At 55.5% G+C, this 18,204-nt stretch overlaps 2 protein-coding genes across 7 annotated transcripts in view; one reads left to right on the top strand and one right to left on the bottom strand.

The window, feature by feature from the left end:
* The window catches only part of CELF5 (CUGBP Elav-like family member 5), an 85,435-nt gene extending 82,807 nt beyond the window's left edge, over positions 1-2,628 (top strand). For 4 of the 6 annotated variants that reach the window (XM_038772193.1, XM_038772194.1, XM_038772190.1 and 1 more), the window contains 5 exons: positions 117-179; positions 280-366; positions 1,003-1,146; positions 1,641-1,806; positions 2,443-2,628. In XM_038772193.1, coding sequence (XP_038628121.1) covers positions 117-179; positions 280-366; positions 1,003-1,146; positions 1,641-1,768 — 422 coding nt within the window. In that variant the 3' untranslated portion in view covers positions 1,769-1,806; positions 2,443-2,628. Of the gene's footprint in view, positions 1-116; positions 180-279; positions 367-1,002; positions 1,147-1,640; positions 1,816-2,442 lie in introns of all 6 variants that reach the window. The other 2 variants (XM_038772191.1, XM_038772192.1) reach the window with 2 other exon arrangements.
* Positions 2,629-4,324: 1,696 nt separating this feature from the next.
* LOC119919819 (repulsive guidance molecule A-like) lies at positions 4,325-17,671 on the bottom strand. The gene is made up of 3 exons (XM_038740563.1): positions 17,506-17,671; positions 9,987-10,480; positions 4,325-6,143 (listed from the first exon to the last, which is right to left on the bottom strand). Exons 1-3 carry the CDS (start codon positions 17,585-17,587, stop codon positions 5,496-5,498), a joined length of 1,224 nt encoding a protein of 407 aa, XP_038596491.1. The 5' UTR covers positions 17,588-17,671; the 3' UTR covers positions 4,325-5,495.
* Positions 17,672-18,204: the final 533 nt, after the last annotated feature.

Here is an 18,204-nt window from a genome sequence, read left to right as displayed (position 1 = left end):
CGGGAGCTCCATCCCCACCTCCCCTCTCCTTTCCCAGCTGGGGTGGGTGCATGGGCCAGAGAGATCCATGGGATGGCTCATCTTCCCCTCTGTCTTTCTCTCACCCTCGACTCCAGCTCAGAGCCCGGCTGTGTCTGAGCCCCTCCACCCGGCCTTCTCCGGAGTCCAGCAGTACACAGGTACCCTTCCTCCCTCCCGACGCCCAGGTGGCCCACCCCCTGGAGGCCACAGGGCTCAGCCCCTCACGTCCTCCTCTGTCCTCTGTCTCCCTCTGCACAGCGATGTACCCTGCCACGGCCATCACGCCCATTGCTCACAGCATCCCCCAGCCTCCACCAATCCTGCAGCAACAGCAGCAGCGGGAAGGTAAACTCTGTCCACCCCCTCTCCCCCGGCCCTAGACCTTCCCCTCCACCTTGGGCCTCTCCAGCAGGCAACCCCTGGGTCTGTTTCTGGGATGTGGCTGGGGCGGGGAGCGGGGGATATTGAGAGGTTAACGTTTGGGGCTGGGGAGACCTTTCAGGGGCCAGGACCCAACCCCCTTGGCATCCTGTGTTCTTTCAGTGCCTTAGCACCCGCGGTGGTGAAGTGGGTCCCCTCAGCTGCCCTACCTCATTTCCAGGTCTCCCGGCCTGTACACCTGCCCTCGAGTCTACCCCTGTTGTGGAAAGGGGTTTAGCCAAGGAAGGGAGAGCTTTCTGCCCCTGCACAGTTCTGGGGGCAGGCGGGAGAGAATTTGGAACTGAAACGGGTGCCTCTCCTAGAGTCAGTGGTCCATTCCCCCCCCATCATCAGCAGTCTTCATTAGTCAACCAACCAATCAGTCAGTAGCATCTACCGAGCACTTCCTGGGGGCAGAGCACCAACTGGACTGAATGCTTTGGAGAGTCCATTAACGTTAGTGGGTAGACCCAATCTCTGCCCTCCAGGAGCTTCCAGTCTAGCAGGAGAGACAGATAGCCACCAAAATCAATTTGCCACCTCTCTGTTTCTGACCCACAGGTCCCGAGGGCTGTAACCTGTTCATTTACCACCTGCCCCAGGAGTTTGGGGACAATGAGCTGATGCAGATGTTCCTGCCCTTTGGCAACATCATCTCATCCAAGGTGTTTATGGATCGGGCCACCAACCAGAGCAAGTGCTTTGGTGAGTGCCAAAGGGCTGCCGCTGCCCACTGGCCGCTGGCTGCCCCATGGAGAGGGGCCTCAGATAGGGGACGTTGGTGTCCAGGTTGGGGAGCCCAGGTGAGGCCTGGCCCCAAGGGGCAGCGGGGAGCCATAGAGCCTTCATGGCCCTGAGCCTGCTGCCACAGTGGAGGGATGGGCTGGGCACGGCCCCTCGTCGTGCTGCGTGGCAACACGTGTGTCGTTGTGCGCCTGCTAGTGTGCGTGTGCACGTGCGTGTATGTGTGCATAGTGCTTACTTTGGTGGTGCACAGCCTGACAACACTTCCACCTGGCACACAAGTCCAGAAGGCTGAGTAGCCCTCCCTTCTCCAGCCTTTGCTGCCCTTGACCTGATGTGCACACAGGGAGGGGAGAGAGGGTCACTTCCCTCTCCTGGCTGGCGGACAGACACCCTCTCTCTGGCCCAGTTTCCCCCACCCCCTCCCAGCATGGCTTCCCCTCTCCACCCCGCAGGCTTCGTGAGCTTTGATAACCCCGCCAGCGCCCAGACAGCCATCCAGGCCATGAACGGTTTCCAGATTGGCATGAAAAGGTTGAAGGTCCAGTTGAAACGGCCCAAGGATGCCAACCACCCTTATTGACAGTGCCCACACCCACCATTCAGTGCTGCAGCAGAGAGGTGAGGCAGGTAGCCAACATCCCCCTCCCCCGCCCCTCCCCTGAGAGACACCCTCACCGCCATGCCGGCCCTGGGGGACGGCTGCTGAGCCTGAGCCAGGTCCAGTTCCCCCTGCCACCCTCCACCTCGTCTACCAGCGGCCTCCAAGGTCAACGGCCCGGGCCATCGCTCGGGAGATGTCCTTCCTCGCTGGGCAGAGGAGGGATTCTTCTGTCCAGTGCCCGGTGCCCGGCCCAGAAGGCTGGGGCGGCCTGGGGTTGGGGTGGGGGAGGGCACAGAGGATGGGGTGGGGGGCGGGAATGGTGGGACTGGTCTGCCAGTGTTGGGGGGCAGCCAGACTCGCCCTACTGCCAGCTGGCTTCCCCCTTCTGCACCCCCACCCCACCCACCTCCCAGGCCAGGAAACGCAACAGGGCTCAGGAAAGGTGCTGGAATAAGGGCAGCCACAGAGCCTCCTTCTCCAGAGCCCCATTGGCCTGAACTGGTCCTGAGGCAACGCCCAACCCCCACCCCACCCCCCAGTGTCCTCCTTGGGTCCCGCCCTTCTGGGCGCCCCCTCTGTTGAGGCAAGTGGGAGAGCGGTGCTCTGCTGAGCTGCGACTCGGTCATTTCCTAACTCCCTTCCTTCTCCCCCAGGTGAGTGGCAGATCCAGAGGATGGTTTCAGCTTCAGGAGATTCCAGTTAATTATGAACTTGTTTCCCCCCTCTCCCCTTTCCCCCGCCCCTCCAAAATGTGAACCACTTTAGAGGAATGCAGCTTTGGAAGATGCCAGCAACTCCTTGGCGGAGACCCCCTTCAATCAGGTCCCTGGGGCGGGGCAAAGGGCAGGGGGGAGGCAGGGGGTGGGTGGGGGGCAAGGGGGTGGGGAGGGGGGACGTGGTGAAGGCTGTGGCCCACCACTCCAGTCACTGTTGTATTGCTAAGTCACCATGACAACGTGCAGCCCTCCAATTTACCCTTTCACACACATATATATACATATAGAGATATATACACAGTCTATATTTTTGTTTAAATAAATCCCAGGACCAAATTTTTCCCCTGGAGACTTCTGCCTGCTGAGGATACCTTTTCTAGAGCAGTTGTCTCCATGGGAATGCTGGAGAGGCCCACGTATTTATGGGGGGGATTGCTGGGGGCGGGGAGAACCAACCAGACGGTGTTCTCTCTGTGCTCAGTTTGAGGCCTGGGCAGTTGGAGAAGCAAAGATGGAAAAAGCTCTAACTCTAGTTACCTCCAGGACCTGAATACCCCAACAAACCAGAACGCTGAACACTTGACAGTCCCCAAGGGCTTTGGAGATCAGAGTTTGGGTAACCCAGCTCTGGTCCCCCGAGTTCCATGGGCCTCCCTTCAATACCCAGGCTTCAGGCCTCGCCCCCCCCCGCCCCCCCAGCTTCCCCCTGACACATCCCTCCCCACAACATCACAGCTTAGTGTGCCCCAGTGAAGGACCTGTCTTCCAGTTTAAGTGGGGGGGGGGGGGGTGAAGGGTGCTGCCTCTGAACCCCTCAGCTTGGGGATCAAGCCCAAAAAGGGGGAAAAAGTCAAAGTAGTGGCAATTGGCTCTCACATCCACTCCCGCCCCCTCAGAGAAAGGGAAAACTCGGTCTGGTCCCCCGAGTTCCACAGGTCTCCCCTTATACACAGCTTCAGCCCCCCACCCCCCCCAGCCTCTCCCCACACCCCTCCCTGCAACTTCACAGTTTAGTGTGCCCCAGTGACAGACCCACCATCCAGTTTAGCTGGGGGGCGGGGGGCAGATGCTACCTCTGCCCCCCTCCCCCCTGGCCTGGGGATCAAGCCCCCCCCCCCAAAAAAAAGTCAGAGCAGTGTAAATTGGCTTATATGCGCACACCTCCCCCCGCCCCTCCCAGAAAAGGAAGGAGGAGCCTCCATCATTTGTGCAGAGCTTTTCTGAGCAAGTCCAAGGCAGAGAACAAAATACAGTGGATTGGTCACAGGAAGAGTCCTATTGAAGGAGGGCAGCCTAAGTTTACCTACCCGGCTTTATATCCCCGTTACTGAGATTTCTGTCCTCCCTCCTGCTCCTCTCCCTTCCCGTACCCCCACCCCGCCTTAAGCACAGAATAGAATTCAGAGCTGGGTTAAGACTCCCAAACTAGGGATGCTACCGCTAAGAAACCCAATTCGTTACCAGTCCCGTTGGTCTCTACCAAAATATGCTGAAAGACAAAAAGAGCCGAACAGTCGTTTCAATGTCCCAGAGTTTGAAAATGTACCAAGAACATTCCTATCGGTGTGCGTGCATCCGTGTGTGTGCCTGGGCGTGCGGGTGGTGCGTACGTTTGAACGTGTGTGCAAGCGACGACGTGGCAGTGGTGGGGGCCAGGAGAGACGCGGAGAAGGGCGCTGTTTCTCGAGGACTTTTCAAGGGGCCGGGCGGCTCAGTCTCGCCTTGAGCCGCGAGAGTGCGAGAGGGAGTTTGTGTGTTTCTATAGTCCATGTTTACTGACTGTAAATACCATTTTTATACTTAACATCTATTCTGTACGTGATTTGTACAATGTACTTTATTTCTGCTACGAGTAATTTCATGAAGTTTGAACTGATCTAATTTTCAACAAAAAAAGCAAAAAAAAAAAACTTGGAAGATTTTAGGTTCGATCTGGTTTGAATTACATGTCAGAAAAATCCGTTTCTTCTACCGGAGTTACCTATGTGACTGTCACATGTTGCAGGTGAGAACAGCATTGTCTTAATGTCCCAAACTCCTCTGGTCTAAAGAATCTGAAGTTTATTTAATAAAAGGTTTACTTGCTAAAGGATCTGCTCTTTTTTGCTACGTGTCTGCTGCTCTGGCTGTCTGGCCCTCTTTCCTCCCTGGGAGGTCTCGAGGAGCCTGCTGAAGAAGCAGGACTTCGGCCTGAAAGAGGAGGACCTGAAGCCTGGAGGAAAAGGGCTTTTATAGTCCCGGTGGGAGAGAGGTCCATGGTTGAGGTCGGGGGCCGGACTTTGAAGTGACCCCAAGAACATAGGTCCCGCTGAGACCTGCACTGGGGCCAGGAGGGAGGGGGAAGGGCCTGTTTTCTTCACACGTTAGCCCCCACCAAGGAGGGTCCCCGGGCACAGCTCCGCCACGTCTTTCGGCCCCACCCGGCTGGAGGAGATGTCTGTCGTAACCCACTGTAGAAGAGGCGGTCAACATACCTCTGGGAAGATGGTTACTGGCCAGTCCTGTCCTAGGCTTGGGACTCTCTGAGGTCAGGTTCCCCACTGTGAGCTCACCCCGAGATGACTGACCTGCAGGGCTCCCCCAGAGAATAGTGGGAGTACAGAATCTGACTCTGATCAGGGCCCAAGGCCCAGAGTAACTGGGCAGGGGCTAGGCGAGAGATGGGACCATGCCTGTGGTATTCTTGCCACCACTGGGCAAGGTGAGGTGGGGGCGCCTGAATGTCAGGCAGGCCCTCAGGGTGGAGGAAGACCAGAGACCAAAGAACCTGGCAGAAAATGCCAACCACAAGCCTCCCACGCATCATGCCCACAGACCACCACTGGGATGAGCGGGTGGGGAGAGTGCACTATTTCAATAAGCACCGAAAGGATGGGTGGCATGAAATAGAGCTCCCGGCAAGGTGGGCAGGGAGTCAGGAACCCACCTCGCTCTCCCGCCCTCCCCAGGGGCTGGCATCACGGCTCTGGGGTGGGATGAGTGGGGGGTGCTCAGCCCCAGAGGCAGCACAGCAGCAAGGCCAGAGTACCCAACACAGCAGCACCAGGCTCCCCAGGAGCCCCCTTGGTGCCAGAGGCAGCATGGAGCTGGAGTGGCCCAGGGTACAGAGACCTCAGGTCCTCCAAGGCCCCATAGGCAGCCATGGAGAAGTCGGGGTCGCCAGTGGTCAGGAGGTCAAACACACAGGACTGGAAGTAGACGTCCTCTACCCGCAGGATGCGGCGGCAGCGCTCTGTGGCGCTCTCTGCCGAAAAGGCCCGGGGGGCCGGGCTGGAGTTCCCAAGGCTCAGCCGGTGCCCCTGGATCAGCTCGCTCTTGGGGCAGCCATGGAGGCACAGTTGAAGGCCACCGTCACCCCCGTCGCTGCCAGCCAGACCCAGGGTCTCCTCGGGCAGCCGGATAGCAAAGGTGAGGTAGTGCCCGACCCTGCGGATGACAATGGTGCCGCCGATGTGGCGGGCCTGGATCTCCACCTGGCCAGTGGGGGCTTTCTCCAGGATGCGCAGGCTGCTGGCCCCCTCCGCCCTCCCGCCGCCATTCCGCGTGCCATCGCTGAACGCCAAGGGCAGGTCCTCGGTGGTCGCCTGGTAGACCTTCTGCTCCGTGCAGCCCTGGTAGCGCTTAAAGATCAGGGTGATCTGAGGGAGAGAGGCAACAGTCAGACGCGTCTGTCGGACCAACTCGAGCACCCTCCTCTGCCCAACTAGGCCAGCTTGGCCAGGGGTCACATAACGGGCCCCTGGCGGGGAGGAACTCAGGCTCCAAAGGAGCCCTATGGCCCACGGGCATCGGAAGTCAAGAAGGGATCGAGCGCCCCGACGGCACATCGAGGCCAGTGCTGCGGCACTTGGCCGGGCCACGAGGGAAACCGGAACCGGCATCCTAGGGTCTGGGGCTAGCCGCTCCAAGCTCTCCCGGCCATTCTCCCAGCCCGCTCCAGCATTTGCCCCAGCCTCATTCCATTATAGATGAGGCTGATGGTGGCTGGCCCGCAGCACCCCATGGAGAGGCCACCGAGAGCCCCCGGACCACAAGGGAATTTCCCGGGAAAGCCCAGCCCTGACTTCTCCTCCTCTCAGGCAGGGCTCGGCAGAGGCCTCGACGGGCCGAGCGTGGGTAGTGGCACGCGGAGCCCAAACCTTCCACCTCATTACCGGGCGGAAGCCGGTCGGCTTGCCCAGGCCCAGGCTGATGTGCCAGGGAGCCTGAAGGCTGGTGCTACCGAGTGGGCAGCTTGCCCGTGGAACCGGAGGGCCAGGTGGGACCCCCGAAAACCCTCTACTTCCTCCACCCGGCCCAGAAGCCCGGGGCTGGGGGGAGAGGAGGAAAGGCTGGGGTGGAGGGAAGCTGCCTGAAACGTTGTTGGTATGCAATGTCAATAGTAGGAGACAGAATTGGATACTGCCACCAGGTGGCGCCACGGCCTTTTCATCCAGGATCCCGAAGGCTAGAAAGACTATGGTGGTAGGACCCCCAAGAGGTCATCTGGCCTATCCCCCTGCCTCCAGGCAAGGGAAAGCCTACCCCTCCGAGAACGGATGGGGAGGGGAAAGGAGGGAAGGATTCTGAAAAGATTTCTAGAGAAGAAAATTCCTCAGCCCCTCCCAGGAGCCCCTTCCAGAGTCCAGATGATGATGATAATGGTAGTAATAACAGTAATAATAAATTGTGGTATTTGTTAAGCACTTACTATGTGCCAAGCACTGTACCAAGTTCTGGGATGGAGACATCAGGTTCCACATGAGGCTCACAGTCTAAATAGGAAGGGGAACAGGTACCGAATCCCCATTTTGCAGATGGGGGAACTGAGACACGGAGAAGTTAAGTGACTCGCCCAAAGTCACACAGTAGACAAGAGGCGGAGCAGGGATTAGAACTCGGGTCCTCTCACTCCCAGGCCTGGGCTCTGTCCACTAGGCCACTGCTTCTCAAGCCCTCCTTCAGCAACGGCAGGCAGCCCGCGCTTCCTCCCGTCCGGTTCTGGGGCAACACAGGAACAAGAGGTCAGTGGCATCCTCAAAACACTCTTCAGGGCTGTCAGGCCCATTCAGTCGCTCTTGGCCTTCTCTTCTCCAGAATGAAACCCCAGAAGGCTTTTGCATCTCCATCGTCGAGATCATTGCTGCAGTTCTCTGGGTGGCTCTGCTCTCTTCCATCAACCAATGTTATTTATTGAGTGCTTACTGCAGGCAGAGCACTGTACTAAGCTCTAGGGAGAATCCAATACAATAGAGTAGGTTGACATGCTCCTTGCCCTTAAGGAATGTCCTGCTTCAAGCGGGATGACCCAAACTGGTCATAGGACTGGAACACCCCCGTTCCCCCTCCTGCTAGCGTGTGCCAGGAAAACAGCACCACCTTCAAGCATCAGCTCCTCAGGGTGCCCCCCTCCCCCTCCTCCAACACCCAAGGGGCTGCCCTGGCTGAGCTCAGACCCCACAGCTTTTTGGGCGTGGAGGACAGCTGCAACCAGCCCACATGCCCCTTGGAGCCAAAAGTAGTACCAAGATGGTGACTCTGCTTTCACTTGCTCCTCCTCTGCACCCAAAGGGGTTTCCCTCACCCCTGTCAGGCCCTAGGGCTGGGCTAGAAGTCTCTCACACCTAGCCCAGCAGGCTAGGGGCTCCAGGGAGGGTTGGGGGCTCCTCTCACTTGCTACAGCCTTCAGGCCCAAGTAGGGAAGGGCTCTTTATCCCCTCTGCAGGTACCAGGCCCCCTCGAAGGAGTTCCTCCCCAAGTTCACCCTGCCCTATACCGCTCATGATGAAAAGTTGGCTTCCGGACTACAATGCTGTGGTCTACTCCCAGGTTCTTTTCTCCCAGACACATCACACCAGAAAGTCAAGTACATTGGGTGAAAAGGCTCTAGGGGAGAAATCCATGCCTAGGGAATGGGGTCACCTGCCTTCTTCTGTCCTCACCTATTTGCCTGGTGAGATCTTCACACTGCAGAAGGGAGCCTCCACCTTGGCTGGGGCTGCTTCCCCCATCTCTGCTCCTTCCCTCTTTATCCCAAAGACGACAAAGTCTTGCCCAGTCAACACTTTAACAGAGGCTCTCGCCGACCCCCCAGAGGAGATTCCTCTTAGTCCAGCAGGCAGCAGTGCCAATTTGGTAGTCCCTTTCCAACCTGGGCTGGGGAAGCCCGGTCCGGGCCTGAATTTCTCAGCTCCAGCCACTCGTCCCAGCCGAGTCTTGGATCTGCAGCCCCTGGTTTTACCAGTACCATGCTTGGGTCCCGAGCTCATTCTCAAACAGCTGCCAAATCCTGGCCCTGGCCCCAACTTCTAACCCACCACCAATTCCCCCCCCACCCCCCCGGGGCCCAAGGCTGGAGGAAACAGGAGTTTCGATGGCAGCAGATGGAGCCAAATGGGGCGAGAAGCTGGGGGTTGGAAAAAGAGAGAGTTGGGGGGGGGGGGGGGCGGTATGTCTCAGTCTCTTTGTAGCTCTGCCCTTCAGAGCACTACCCGTTGAAGCCCTGCCCACCCTGCTATTTAACATTGTCTAACCCTGGTGAAATCCTGCTCACCACTTCCAGGGAGGTGGGAGGGGGAAAAGTGAGGAACAGCCAAGGAACAGCCCACAATCGCTACACACACCTGCTGGGGACCACAGTCCCCTTGATCCAAGGACAGACAGACAGGCACATGCACACACATACATGCACACACAGCATGGACTAGTGGAAGAGCCCAGGCCTGGGAGTCAGAAAGACCTAGGATTCTAACCCCGGCTCCACCACTTGTCTGCTGTGTGACCTTGGGCAAGTCACTTCACTTCTCTGGGCCTCAGTTACCTCATCTGGAAAATGGGGATTAAGACTGTGAGCCCCATGCGGGACAGGGACTGTGTCCCACGTGATTAGCTTGTATGTACTCCAGTGCTTAGAACAGTGCTTAACACATAGGAAGCACTTAAATACCATCATCGTTATTATATATATATACGTGCACTCGCATCAGACTCTCCTGACTCTGGGATCCTGGGTGGAAATTTCCATCAGTTTCACTATATTCCACTACCCCTGCCTGGCACATAGGAAGCATTTAACAAATACCAGAATTATTATCCCTGAAGAAAGCCAATGATCTTTAGGAATCTTTCTCTCTCAAGGCCTGGGTGTTACTTGTATGAACCAAATCTACCTCCTCACCATCTGTCACCCTCCATCCTCAGTCCCAGGTGACCCTTCGGTGGTAGCCAACTCCCTACTGGGCCCACAAGCCAACTCCCCCTCCACCAGAAATCCCTAGGAGGTGGAGAGAAATTGGCCTGGGACCAAACGTGGACTTGGAGGGTTCAGAATATCCCCACCCCTTTCTCCTCCTCCTCCCTCTTCCTGGCCTCCCAGGCGACCGAACTCAGCCTCACAGCTCGGTCGGCGATTACTTCACCGCGACGAGATCTCGGGCCACCATACGGGGGCGGCAGAGCCCACCCCTCGCCCGGCAGGTGGGCAAGCAGCAGAGCCCGGTTACCTTGCTGGTGGCGGTGGCACTGGAACCCAGGACCACGGGAACGTTGGTGACCTGGACAGACAGATAGCGATTGTCTATGAGGGGCCAAGCCCCCTCCACCTTACAGGTCTGAAACTCATCCTTGAACGTCCGCAGGTGGGGATCCCCAAACAGCCCACAGAGGGCAAACCTGCTCCGGGTGCCTGGCCGGCTGGTGTAGTTGCAGATCTGAGAGCCGAGAGGGTCCGGGGGAGCAGGGGCGCTAACGGAGGAGGTGGGGCCCCGGCTGGAGCAGTTGTGCTGGCCGAAGAGCTCCTTTATGCGGAAGACAGCCGAGTGGTAAACCAGGTCCCCCCGGCAGGACTTGGCCGTGCCCTTGGTGCAGGCTGCATAGGCGCGCAGGGCGGCGCAGTAATCGTCGGCTGGCTGCACCTCTTCCGGCAGGGCAGGGCTAGGCGAGGAGGCGGCCACGAAGTGAGCGTTGCAGCTCTGGATCTGGCATTGCTGGCACAGCACTGCAACGACAAACAGGTGGGAATGTTTCAGGACAGGCAGGCCAGGGGTTAGACTGCGGCAGGAGGGATTCGGGGTTGATGGGAGGAAGAACTTCCCAGTCCCGGGGGGTTGTCATCAATTCGATCTATGGCAAGTGCCGAGTGCTTCCTGCGTGCGGAGTACTGTACCAAGCACATGGGAAAGTACATTACAGTAGAGTTGGGAGACGTGATCCCTGCCCACAAAGAGCCGACGGTCTCTGAGAGGACTGTACGGTCTACTCACTGGGCCCCTTTCTCATCGCTCTCGTGTGGAGCTCCCCCTGCTTCACATCCGGCAGACCACCACTCTCCCCAACTTGCAGGTCCATCGGAAATCACACCTCCTCTAGGAGGCCTTCTAATAATAATGATGGCATTTATTAATCGCTTATTATGTGCAAAGCACTGTTCTAAGCGCTGGGGAGGTTACAAGGTGATCAGATTGTCCCACGGGAGGCTCACAGTCTTAATCCCCATTTTACAGATGAGGCACAGAGAAGTTAAGTGACGCCGGGATTTAAACCCCTGACCTCTGACTCCAAAGCCCGTGCTCTTTCCACTAAGCCATGCTCCTTCTCAGAGTCATCTCTCATCTCAACTACCGATTCCCCTCTTCTCCAACCCCATCCCCTGCCACTTCAGCACCTCCGCTGATGAGAGTACTTGATGAGTGTCCTGCCCTCATAGAACTGATGCTTCCCCATTCCCATTTTCACCGCCGACCCCTCACCCGCTCTGGCCTGGAGCTCCCTCCCCCTTCAACAGACCACCACTCTCCCCACCTTCAAAGCCTTGAGTCACATCTCCTCCAATTCATCTTCCCCAACTAAGCCCTCATTTCCTCTACTCCCTCTCCCTTCTGAGTCATCCTTGCACTTGGATTTGCACCCTTTAGTCACCCCTCCCTTGGCCCACAGCACTTGTGTCCATATCTGTAATTTATTTTAATGTCTGTCTCCCCATCCAGACTGTAAGCTCATCATGGGTAGGGAATGTTTCTACCAGCTCTGTTGTACTCTCCCAAGCATAGAGAAGCAGCGTAGCTTAGTGGAAAGGTCCTGGGCTTGGGAGTCAGAGGTCATGGGTTCTAATCTCACTCCACCACTTGTCTGCTGTGTGACTTTGGGCAAGTCACTTAACTTCTCTGTGCCTCAGTTACCTCATCTGAAAAATGGGGATTAAGACTGTAAGCCCCACGTTGGACAACGTGCTTACCTTGTATTTACCCCAGCGCTTAGCACAGTGCTTGGCCCATAGTAAGTGCTTAATACCATAATTATAATTATTTTATTATTATTTAGTACAGTGCTCTACACACAGTAAGCACTCAATAAATACCATTGATTGACTCCATAATCCGTCCTAATGTCTATTTCCCCAGATAGATTGTAAGCTCCTTGAGGGTAGGGTTCATGTCAACAAACTCTACTGGACTCTCCCAAACATTTAGTGCAGTACTTGGCACAAAATACTTGCTCAAAGAATACTATTGATCCCTGGCAACAGCACTGATTTGGGTGGTTCCTGGGTTTGGGGAACCAGGAACCACCATGGGCAGTCCCCTCCCTTCTAGACCATGTGACTCCCCACTCAATCGATCGATGGTATCTATTGTGCACTCACTGTGTGCAGAGCGCTTGGGAGAGTTCAATATAACAGAGTTGGTAGACACAACCCTGCCCACTCCATGGTGCTTCCCTGAACCCGATCACCAGTTTGAGAGCAGCCCCGCTCAGTAGAGGCAGCCAGGGCTGTTGGCTACATCTGGGCCCCACTGCTTTGTATGCTTGCTGCCTGCCCAGAGGCAGAGGGAGAGACTAGAAGATCTCTTGAACTTTGCTCCAGCCCTACAATTCTGGAGAACGGGGGTGTCAAGTTATTTCACCTAACTGTACCTCACTCTCGACTCTTGCCTCCAACCCCTTGCTTGCACTGTTCCCTCTGCCTAAAACTCTTTCCCCTTGAATCCTGCTCTCCCTATCTTCAATGCCCTCCTAGAAGAAGAAGAATCCCTCCTCCAGAAAGCCTTCCCTGATCAATTCCCAACATTCCAAGTTGCATCCACACAACAGTCATGCTTAGCATGGATATATTTGATGCCCATCCTCACCTTTTATGACCATATTCACAGTCATTGGTACAGTCGGTAATTGAAACTATTAATCCTCCTGATCTATTTGTCCTCTGCCTGTTCTACCCTTCTTCTTTCACCTGCTCCCACTATTTGTAGCAATTTTCTGTCTGGCAGGCTCCCCCATTACATTGTAAGCTCCCGAAGTACACACAAACATGGGTCTTGCTTCTTTCGTTCTCTCCCAAATGCTTAGCACACTGTTTTGCATTCAGTGGGCATGCAATAGATAATACTAATAACACTAAAATCATCATCATCATCATCATCATCTTTGTTTAGTGCTTAATATGCACCTGCAATGGTACTAGGTGCCAGGGGAGAGGCAAGGTCATTAAGTCAGACACAGTCCCAGTCCCTCATGGGGCTCCCAGTCTAGAGTAAAGGGAGAATGGGTATTGAATCCCCATTTGACAGATGAGGAAACTGAGGCCCAGAGAAGTCAAGTGACCTGCCCAAGGTCACAAAGCAGTTAAGGGGTAGAGTCAGAAGGAGAATCCAGGCCCTCTGTCTCTCAGGCCCTACCTCTCGCCACTGGGCCCCACTGCTTCTCATACCAATGATACCGTCGATTGTCTGATGGAGACAGTAAGCACTCAATAAATACCACTGACTGATTGGAGAAAGGGTCTTCCCCTCTCTGTTCCAGGTCAGGTCTCCACTCTCAGGCTGGGAGCTCCCTGCGGCAACAAAACCTGATGACTGTGCTGGAAACTGAGCCTCTTGGGGATCCACTCTCCTACGGGCCTCAAAAGCACAAAGATGGGAGTGGAAGGAGAACGAGAAGGGAGAGGCGAGGAAGAGCCATTCGTTTCAGCGAATCAGTCTCTTGTTCTTTGGCCCACTGAATATTTTATAACCCAAAGTGCAAAAGAAATATAGCAAATCCTTCAAGTCCCCGCTCAACTGAATTCCCCCATTCCTTATTTAAACTTTCCATTTCCCTCCAATCTTTCCCAAGTTAGTGTGTCCCTCCTGACCTCCTTAGTGCCCTCCCCAGACACAAAGACCCACTCCGTCCACTCCACCCTTTCCAGCAAGCCCGACTCTTTCCATCCTGCCCGCCTACCCTGGAAGATTCAACCTTAGATTCCCCAAGCCATCTTGGGAGGAGTCACGAAACCAGGCCCACTTTGGTCACTACAGAGTTGCCCTCTTGGGGTAGAGCTCTGTCCCTTCATCAGCACAACACTCTTCGACTCCCTGGCTCACAGCACTATGGGGCCCTCCCTATCCCATCCCCCTCTCTACCCCCGACCCAGGCCCTGACGATGACTCCACCCCTTTAACTCCTTCCTGAAGCCTGCAGGCCACTCCTCCCCCCAACTCTGACCACAGTCTCCTCCTTCCCAGCTGCCTCCCACGGGGATATCTCCCTTAAGGGGATCTCCTGCCTGCTCTCTAAATCTACTCCTCTACCTGGGCCTTGGACTCCTCTCAATGCTCTGTGAAACCTCTCACTCTCCTCTGGCTTCTTCCCTTCTGAATTCAAATTCACCACACCGTCCAAAAACTGTAAAAGACTGGATTTCTCTTCCTCCTAACTTTCCTGTCATTATTGGCAATGCTGCCATCCCCCCACCCCCTTCCCCCTTGTCCCACAGCTTGCAACCTTGGGGGTTTCCGGTGACTCCTCTTCTACATCTTTTCTGTTATCTCACGCATCTGCCCCTACCTCCTTACCTGCACAGCCCTCAGCATCTCCCAGATGGATTTACCAGGCCTCCCTGCCTCCAGGCTCTCTACCCCTTTGGTCTATCCTACATACAGCTGCACCCAACCCATTATTATTATGGCATTTTTAAAATGCTAGGTGCCAAGCACTGTGCTAACTGTGGCGATAGAGCCATGGTGGTAATTAGCTTGGACACGGTCCCTGTGCCACATAGGACTCACAATCTGAGAGGGAGGGAGGAAAAGGAGGTACTTTATTCTCATTTTTCAGATGAGGAACTGAGGTCCAGAGAGGATAGATGACTTGCCCAAAACCTGGAGGACAGGAGCAGAGCTGGGATGAGAAACCAGGTCTCCGGACTCATAGTCCCATGCTCTTTCCAGTAGGCTGCATTAGCCCATTACTCCCTTCCTTAGAAGCCTCCAGCCCATTGCTCAGACCACTCCCCCTACCTGGAACCCTCCTCCTTCACTCAAATCCACCAAACTACATCCCTCCCAAAGAGATCATCTCCTCCAAGAGGGCTTCCCTGATTCATCCATTACTCCACCTTCCTGGACATGTCACTCACATGCATATCTGTTTATTGATTAATGATTCACTTGCTTTTGTTTGTATCTTTTGTATCTCTGCTCTTACTCCTCTCTGTAGTCTAGAATTGACAACATCTGTCCACTTGTCTCCCACATTACAGTGTAAGTTCCTTGGGGGCAGGGCCTGCTGCAGATTTCAGAGCTTGGGATTCAGTTTCCTCATTTGTAAAATGGGGATTAAATCCTCCTCCCTCCAACTTAGACTGTGAGCCCTATATGGGACATAGGTTGTGTCTAACCTGATCAACCTATTTCTACCCCAGCACTTAGAACAGTGCTTGCTACATAGTAAGTACTTAACAAGGGCCATTTTTTAATAAAGTACCTCTATCGCTGCTCTGCATCCCCCACAGGCCCTCCATCAACACTGCTGCTGTTGATGACAAAGGGGGTCTCTCTCGAAAAGAGGGTTCTCCCTCCGACACCCAGGGATCCGACTTGCATAGAAAAGAGGGTAAAAAGCTCAGTCGACCACCACAGGCCCCCCTAGGAGCTGCTCTCGCCTGTCCCGAGTGGCCAGGTGGGCCATATGCCCCATTCCCCTAGCCAAGACCCCCGGCCAGGTCCCAGATGGAATCGACAACGCAATGTCAGCTGGATACCTCGTGGGATCATAAAAGTTTTATAGTCACAATCCTTTTCCCGGCTAACTGTGAAAGGGGGAGTCTGCAGGGTGAGCAGACAACACAGACAAAACGGAGCAAAGAGCCATTTTGCCTTTTCTTTTTCAGTCCTAGCTCACGGTTGACCGAGCTTTCTGGCAACCCGCAGCTGGGGGCACGTGGCCACAGCTCCTTGACCCCGCAATATCCTCGGGCTCCTGGCCCAGGTCAGCCACAACGGTTGGCTCACTGGACTGGGGTCGTCGTCCTATCCCCGGCCTCTTAGGCAGGGAGCCCAGAAGTCCCACTTGCCTGGGCCACCTAGTCTCTTCCCCCAACACCAAACTGGGAGGGTTTGGTGAAAAACATACTGTTTTCTACTTTTTTTACATCATGCTGGCATCATAAAGAGAGAGCGTTCTGGAGAGTGGGGTGTGACAGACCCACCAATAAGCTGGGCTGCCTCGAGAGTGGGGACCAATTTGAGTTTGCAAGCAGTCCAGGTCGATGCCCAGTTTTTTTTTTTAGGTATTTGTTAAGCACTTACTATGTGCCAGGCACTGTTCTAAGCACTGGCTAAGCTGCCCCTTTTCCTACCTCTGGGTTTAAGTGCAATGTTTCACCCAGAGAGCAAGCTTAACAAATTCCACAATTGTTACTGTTTTTTATTGTCTTCCCTAATTTCCCCCCACACACGCACAAACACCCAGTCCTTTGGACCTCACAATAAAACGCTGTAACTGGACACATTAGGATCGGGACGTTTTCACCTCTAGGCTCAGTCTCCACTGCTACAAGCCATCAGGCACCTCCTTTCCTCGCAAGGGCTGGGGCTGATTAAAGGCAACAAACTTTCACTTTTAACTTGGAGATGGGGAGAACTAGCCCATTATGGCCAGCACTGCTGAGCTTCCGGACATTTAGGGCATCAATCGAAACGGGGAAATTAATAAAGGATCATAGTAATGGGTGTGTTCTTTACTGAAGAAAATAAAACCTGCGTTAAGCGCGGCTTCCACTCCACCCCGGCCGGCTTGAGCTCTAAGTAATTGATCTCACAGGCGAATTGCCTGAAATGTGTTTCCCAGACCCTCTACACTTCAAACAGAAACCAAACCCACCCCAAACTTTTTTTCCTGCCCTTTTTTTCTTACGACAGGAAACTGCTTTTTAAAAACCCACTCCAGGGAATGCACGCAGATGCCAATATACTGATTACGAAGTGCAGGGAACAAAGCTGTTTTGAATGAGTTTCGATACACAGGCTTTCCCCATTTGAACGGGAAAGGATTCGAGGCTCAAATCCAATACCGGATGAGGAAGGTTAGACTCCTGTCCGAGCGGTGCCTATTTGGTTCTGGGGTGCGAAGAGAGTTTGGGGTGAAGGGAGAGATTGGAGGTGATCCGGTGTCTCGCGAAGTCACGACCTGGTCTTCGGGCTGCGGGAGAGGGGAGGAGGATGGAGCCCCCAACCTGAATAGTAATTGTGGTATTTGTTAAGCGCTATGTGCCAGGAACTGTTCTAAGCGCTGGGGTGGAAGGGATCTCACTGTCTTCTCCCTCCCTTCCCTCACCCACCGCCAGCAGCAGCAGAAAGGCGCCTCTGTGTTCCTGGCAGCCGCTTTGTTTCCTTTGGCACGGGCGGCACTTTCGCCCTTCGTTGAAAAACCCCGCCGCCCAGAAGAGAGCTGGGAGGCCGACTTGAGCCAGGCCAGCAGGCTCCGGGCCGGTCACGACCTAAACGCCCCCGCCCTCCCGCTAGAAAGAGACGGCTGCTCACTGGGATCCCCCAAGGACACCATTTTCTCCAGCTTCGGACCGTTTCTTTCACCTCCCACGATCGGGGTCCCGTCTCCCCCCGCCCCCCGCCGTCACCGTCCCGACCCAAAAGCGTCCGGGGCCGGGCCGGATCGGACCCCGTCGCCGCGCCAGCCTCCCCCGGTCGCGATCCTCGCCTCCCGCCATCCGGGAGAAGAGCTGAGGGTTGGAGGAGGGCTCCGTACCTGTCGGGACCGGAGGCAGGCAACAGAGCAGGAGCGCCATAGCCCACCAGGGCGGCCGCCGTCGCTCCCCAGACCAATCCATCCATCGGAGCCGCCGGGGCTCGCCCTCGCGCCTCCAGCCGTCGCTCCCACGGGATCGCCGCGTGCCCAACACACAATGCCGTCGGAGTCTCCTCGGTTCAGTCTCTAGCCGTCCTGCCCCTCCCCTCCTCTCCCCTCCCCCCGGCTCCGGCTCCAGCTACCACTATCACGGCCACCGCCTCCTTTCCCTCCTCCTTCTCCCTCAACCACTCGCTGGCCGCCGCAGGGCCGGGCCCGGCCGGGGATGGTTATTTGCATATTCCTAAACGCCCAACCAATCCACGATCTGAGATTTCCTTCTTGACTCCCTCCTCCCCTCGCCCCCCTCGCCATCAATTCCCCGTTTACCTCAGCTCGAAATTCTTAAAGGCGCAGAGAGCTTCAAGGGGTGGGGTTTACTCCTCTCCGCCTCAATCTCTCTCCCTATTCCTCCCTTTCTTTCGCTCCCCCGTCTCATCCATTCATTCAGTCCTATTTATTGAGCGCTAACTGTAATAATAATAATAATGATGGCATTTGTTAAGTGCTTACTATGTGAGAAGCACTGTTCTAAGTGTTGGGGGGATACAAGGTGATCAGGTTGTCCCACATGGGGCTCACAGTCTTAATCCCCATTTT

This window comes from Tachyglossus aculeatus, chromosome X1 (assembly GCF_015852505.1).
Source record: "Tachyglossus aculeatus isolate mTacAcu1 chromosome X1, mTacAcu1.pri, whole genome shotgun sequence".
NCBI classification, from domain to species: domain Eukaryota; kingdom Metazoa; phylum Chordata; class Mammalia; order Monotremata; family Tachyglossidae; genus Tachyglossus; species Tachyglossus aculeatus.
The sequence above is the reverse complement of the archived record's forward strand: the minus strand, read 5'-3'. Positions and strand labels throughout refer to the sequence as shown.

Bases quoted from the DNA above. Each gene is read 5' to 3' on its own strand.
- LOC119919819 (XM_038740563.1), bottom strand. From the start codon at position 17,587: ATGGATTGGTCTGGGGAGCGACGGCGGCCGCCCTGGTGGGCTATGGCG. The intron at 10,481-17,505 runs GTACGGAGCCCT...TTGTCGTTGCAG, and splicing joins CCTGCCTCCGGTCCCGACAG to TGCTGTGCCAGCAATGCCAG. The intron at 6,144-9,986 runs GTAACCGGGCTC...TCTCTCCCTCAG, and splicing joins GTGCCACCGCCACCAGCAAG to ATCACCCTGATCTTTAAGCG.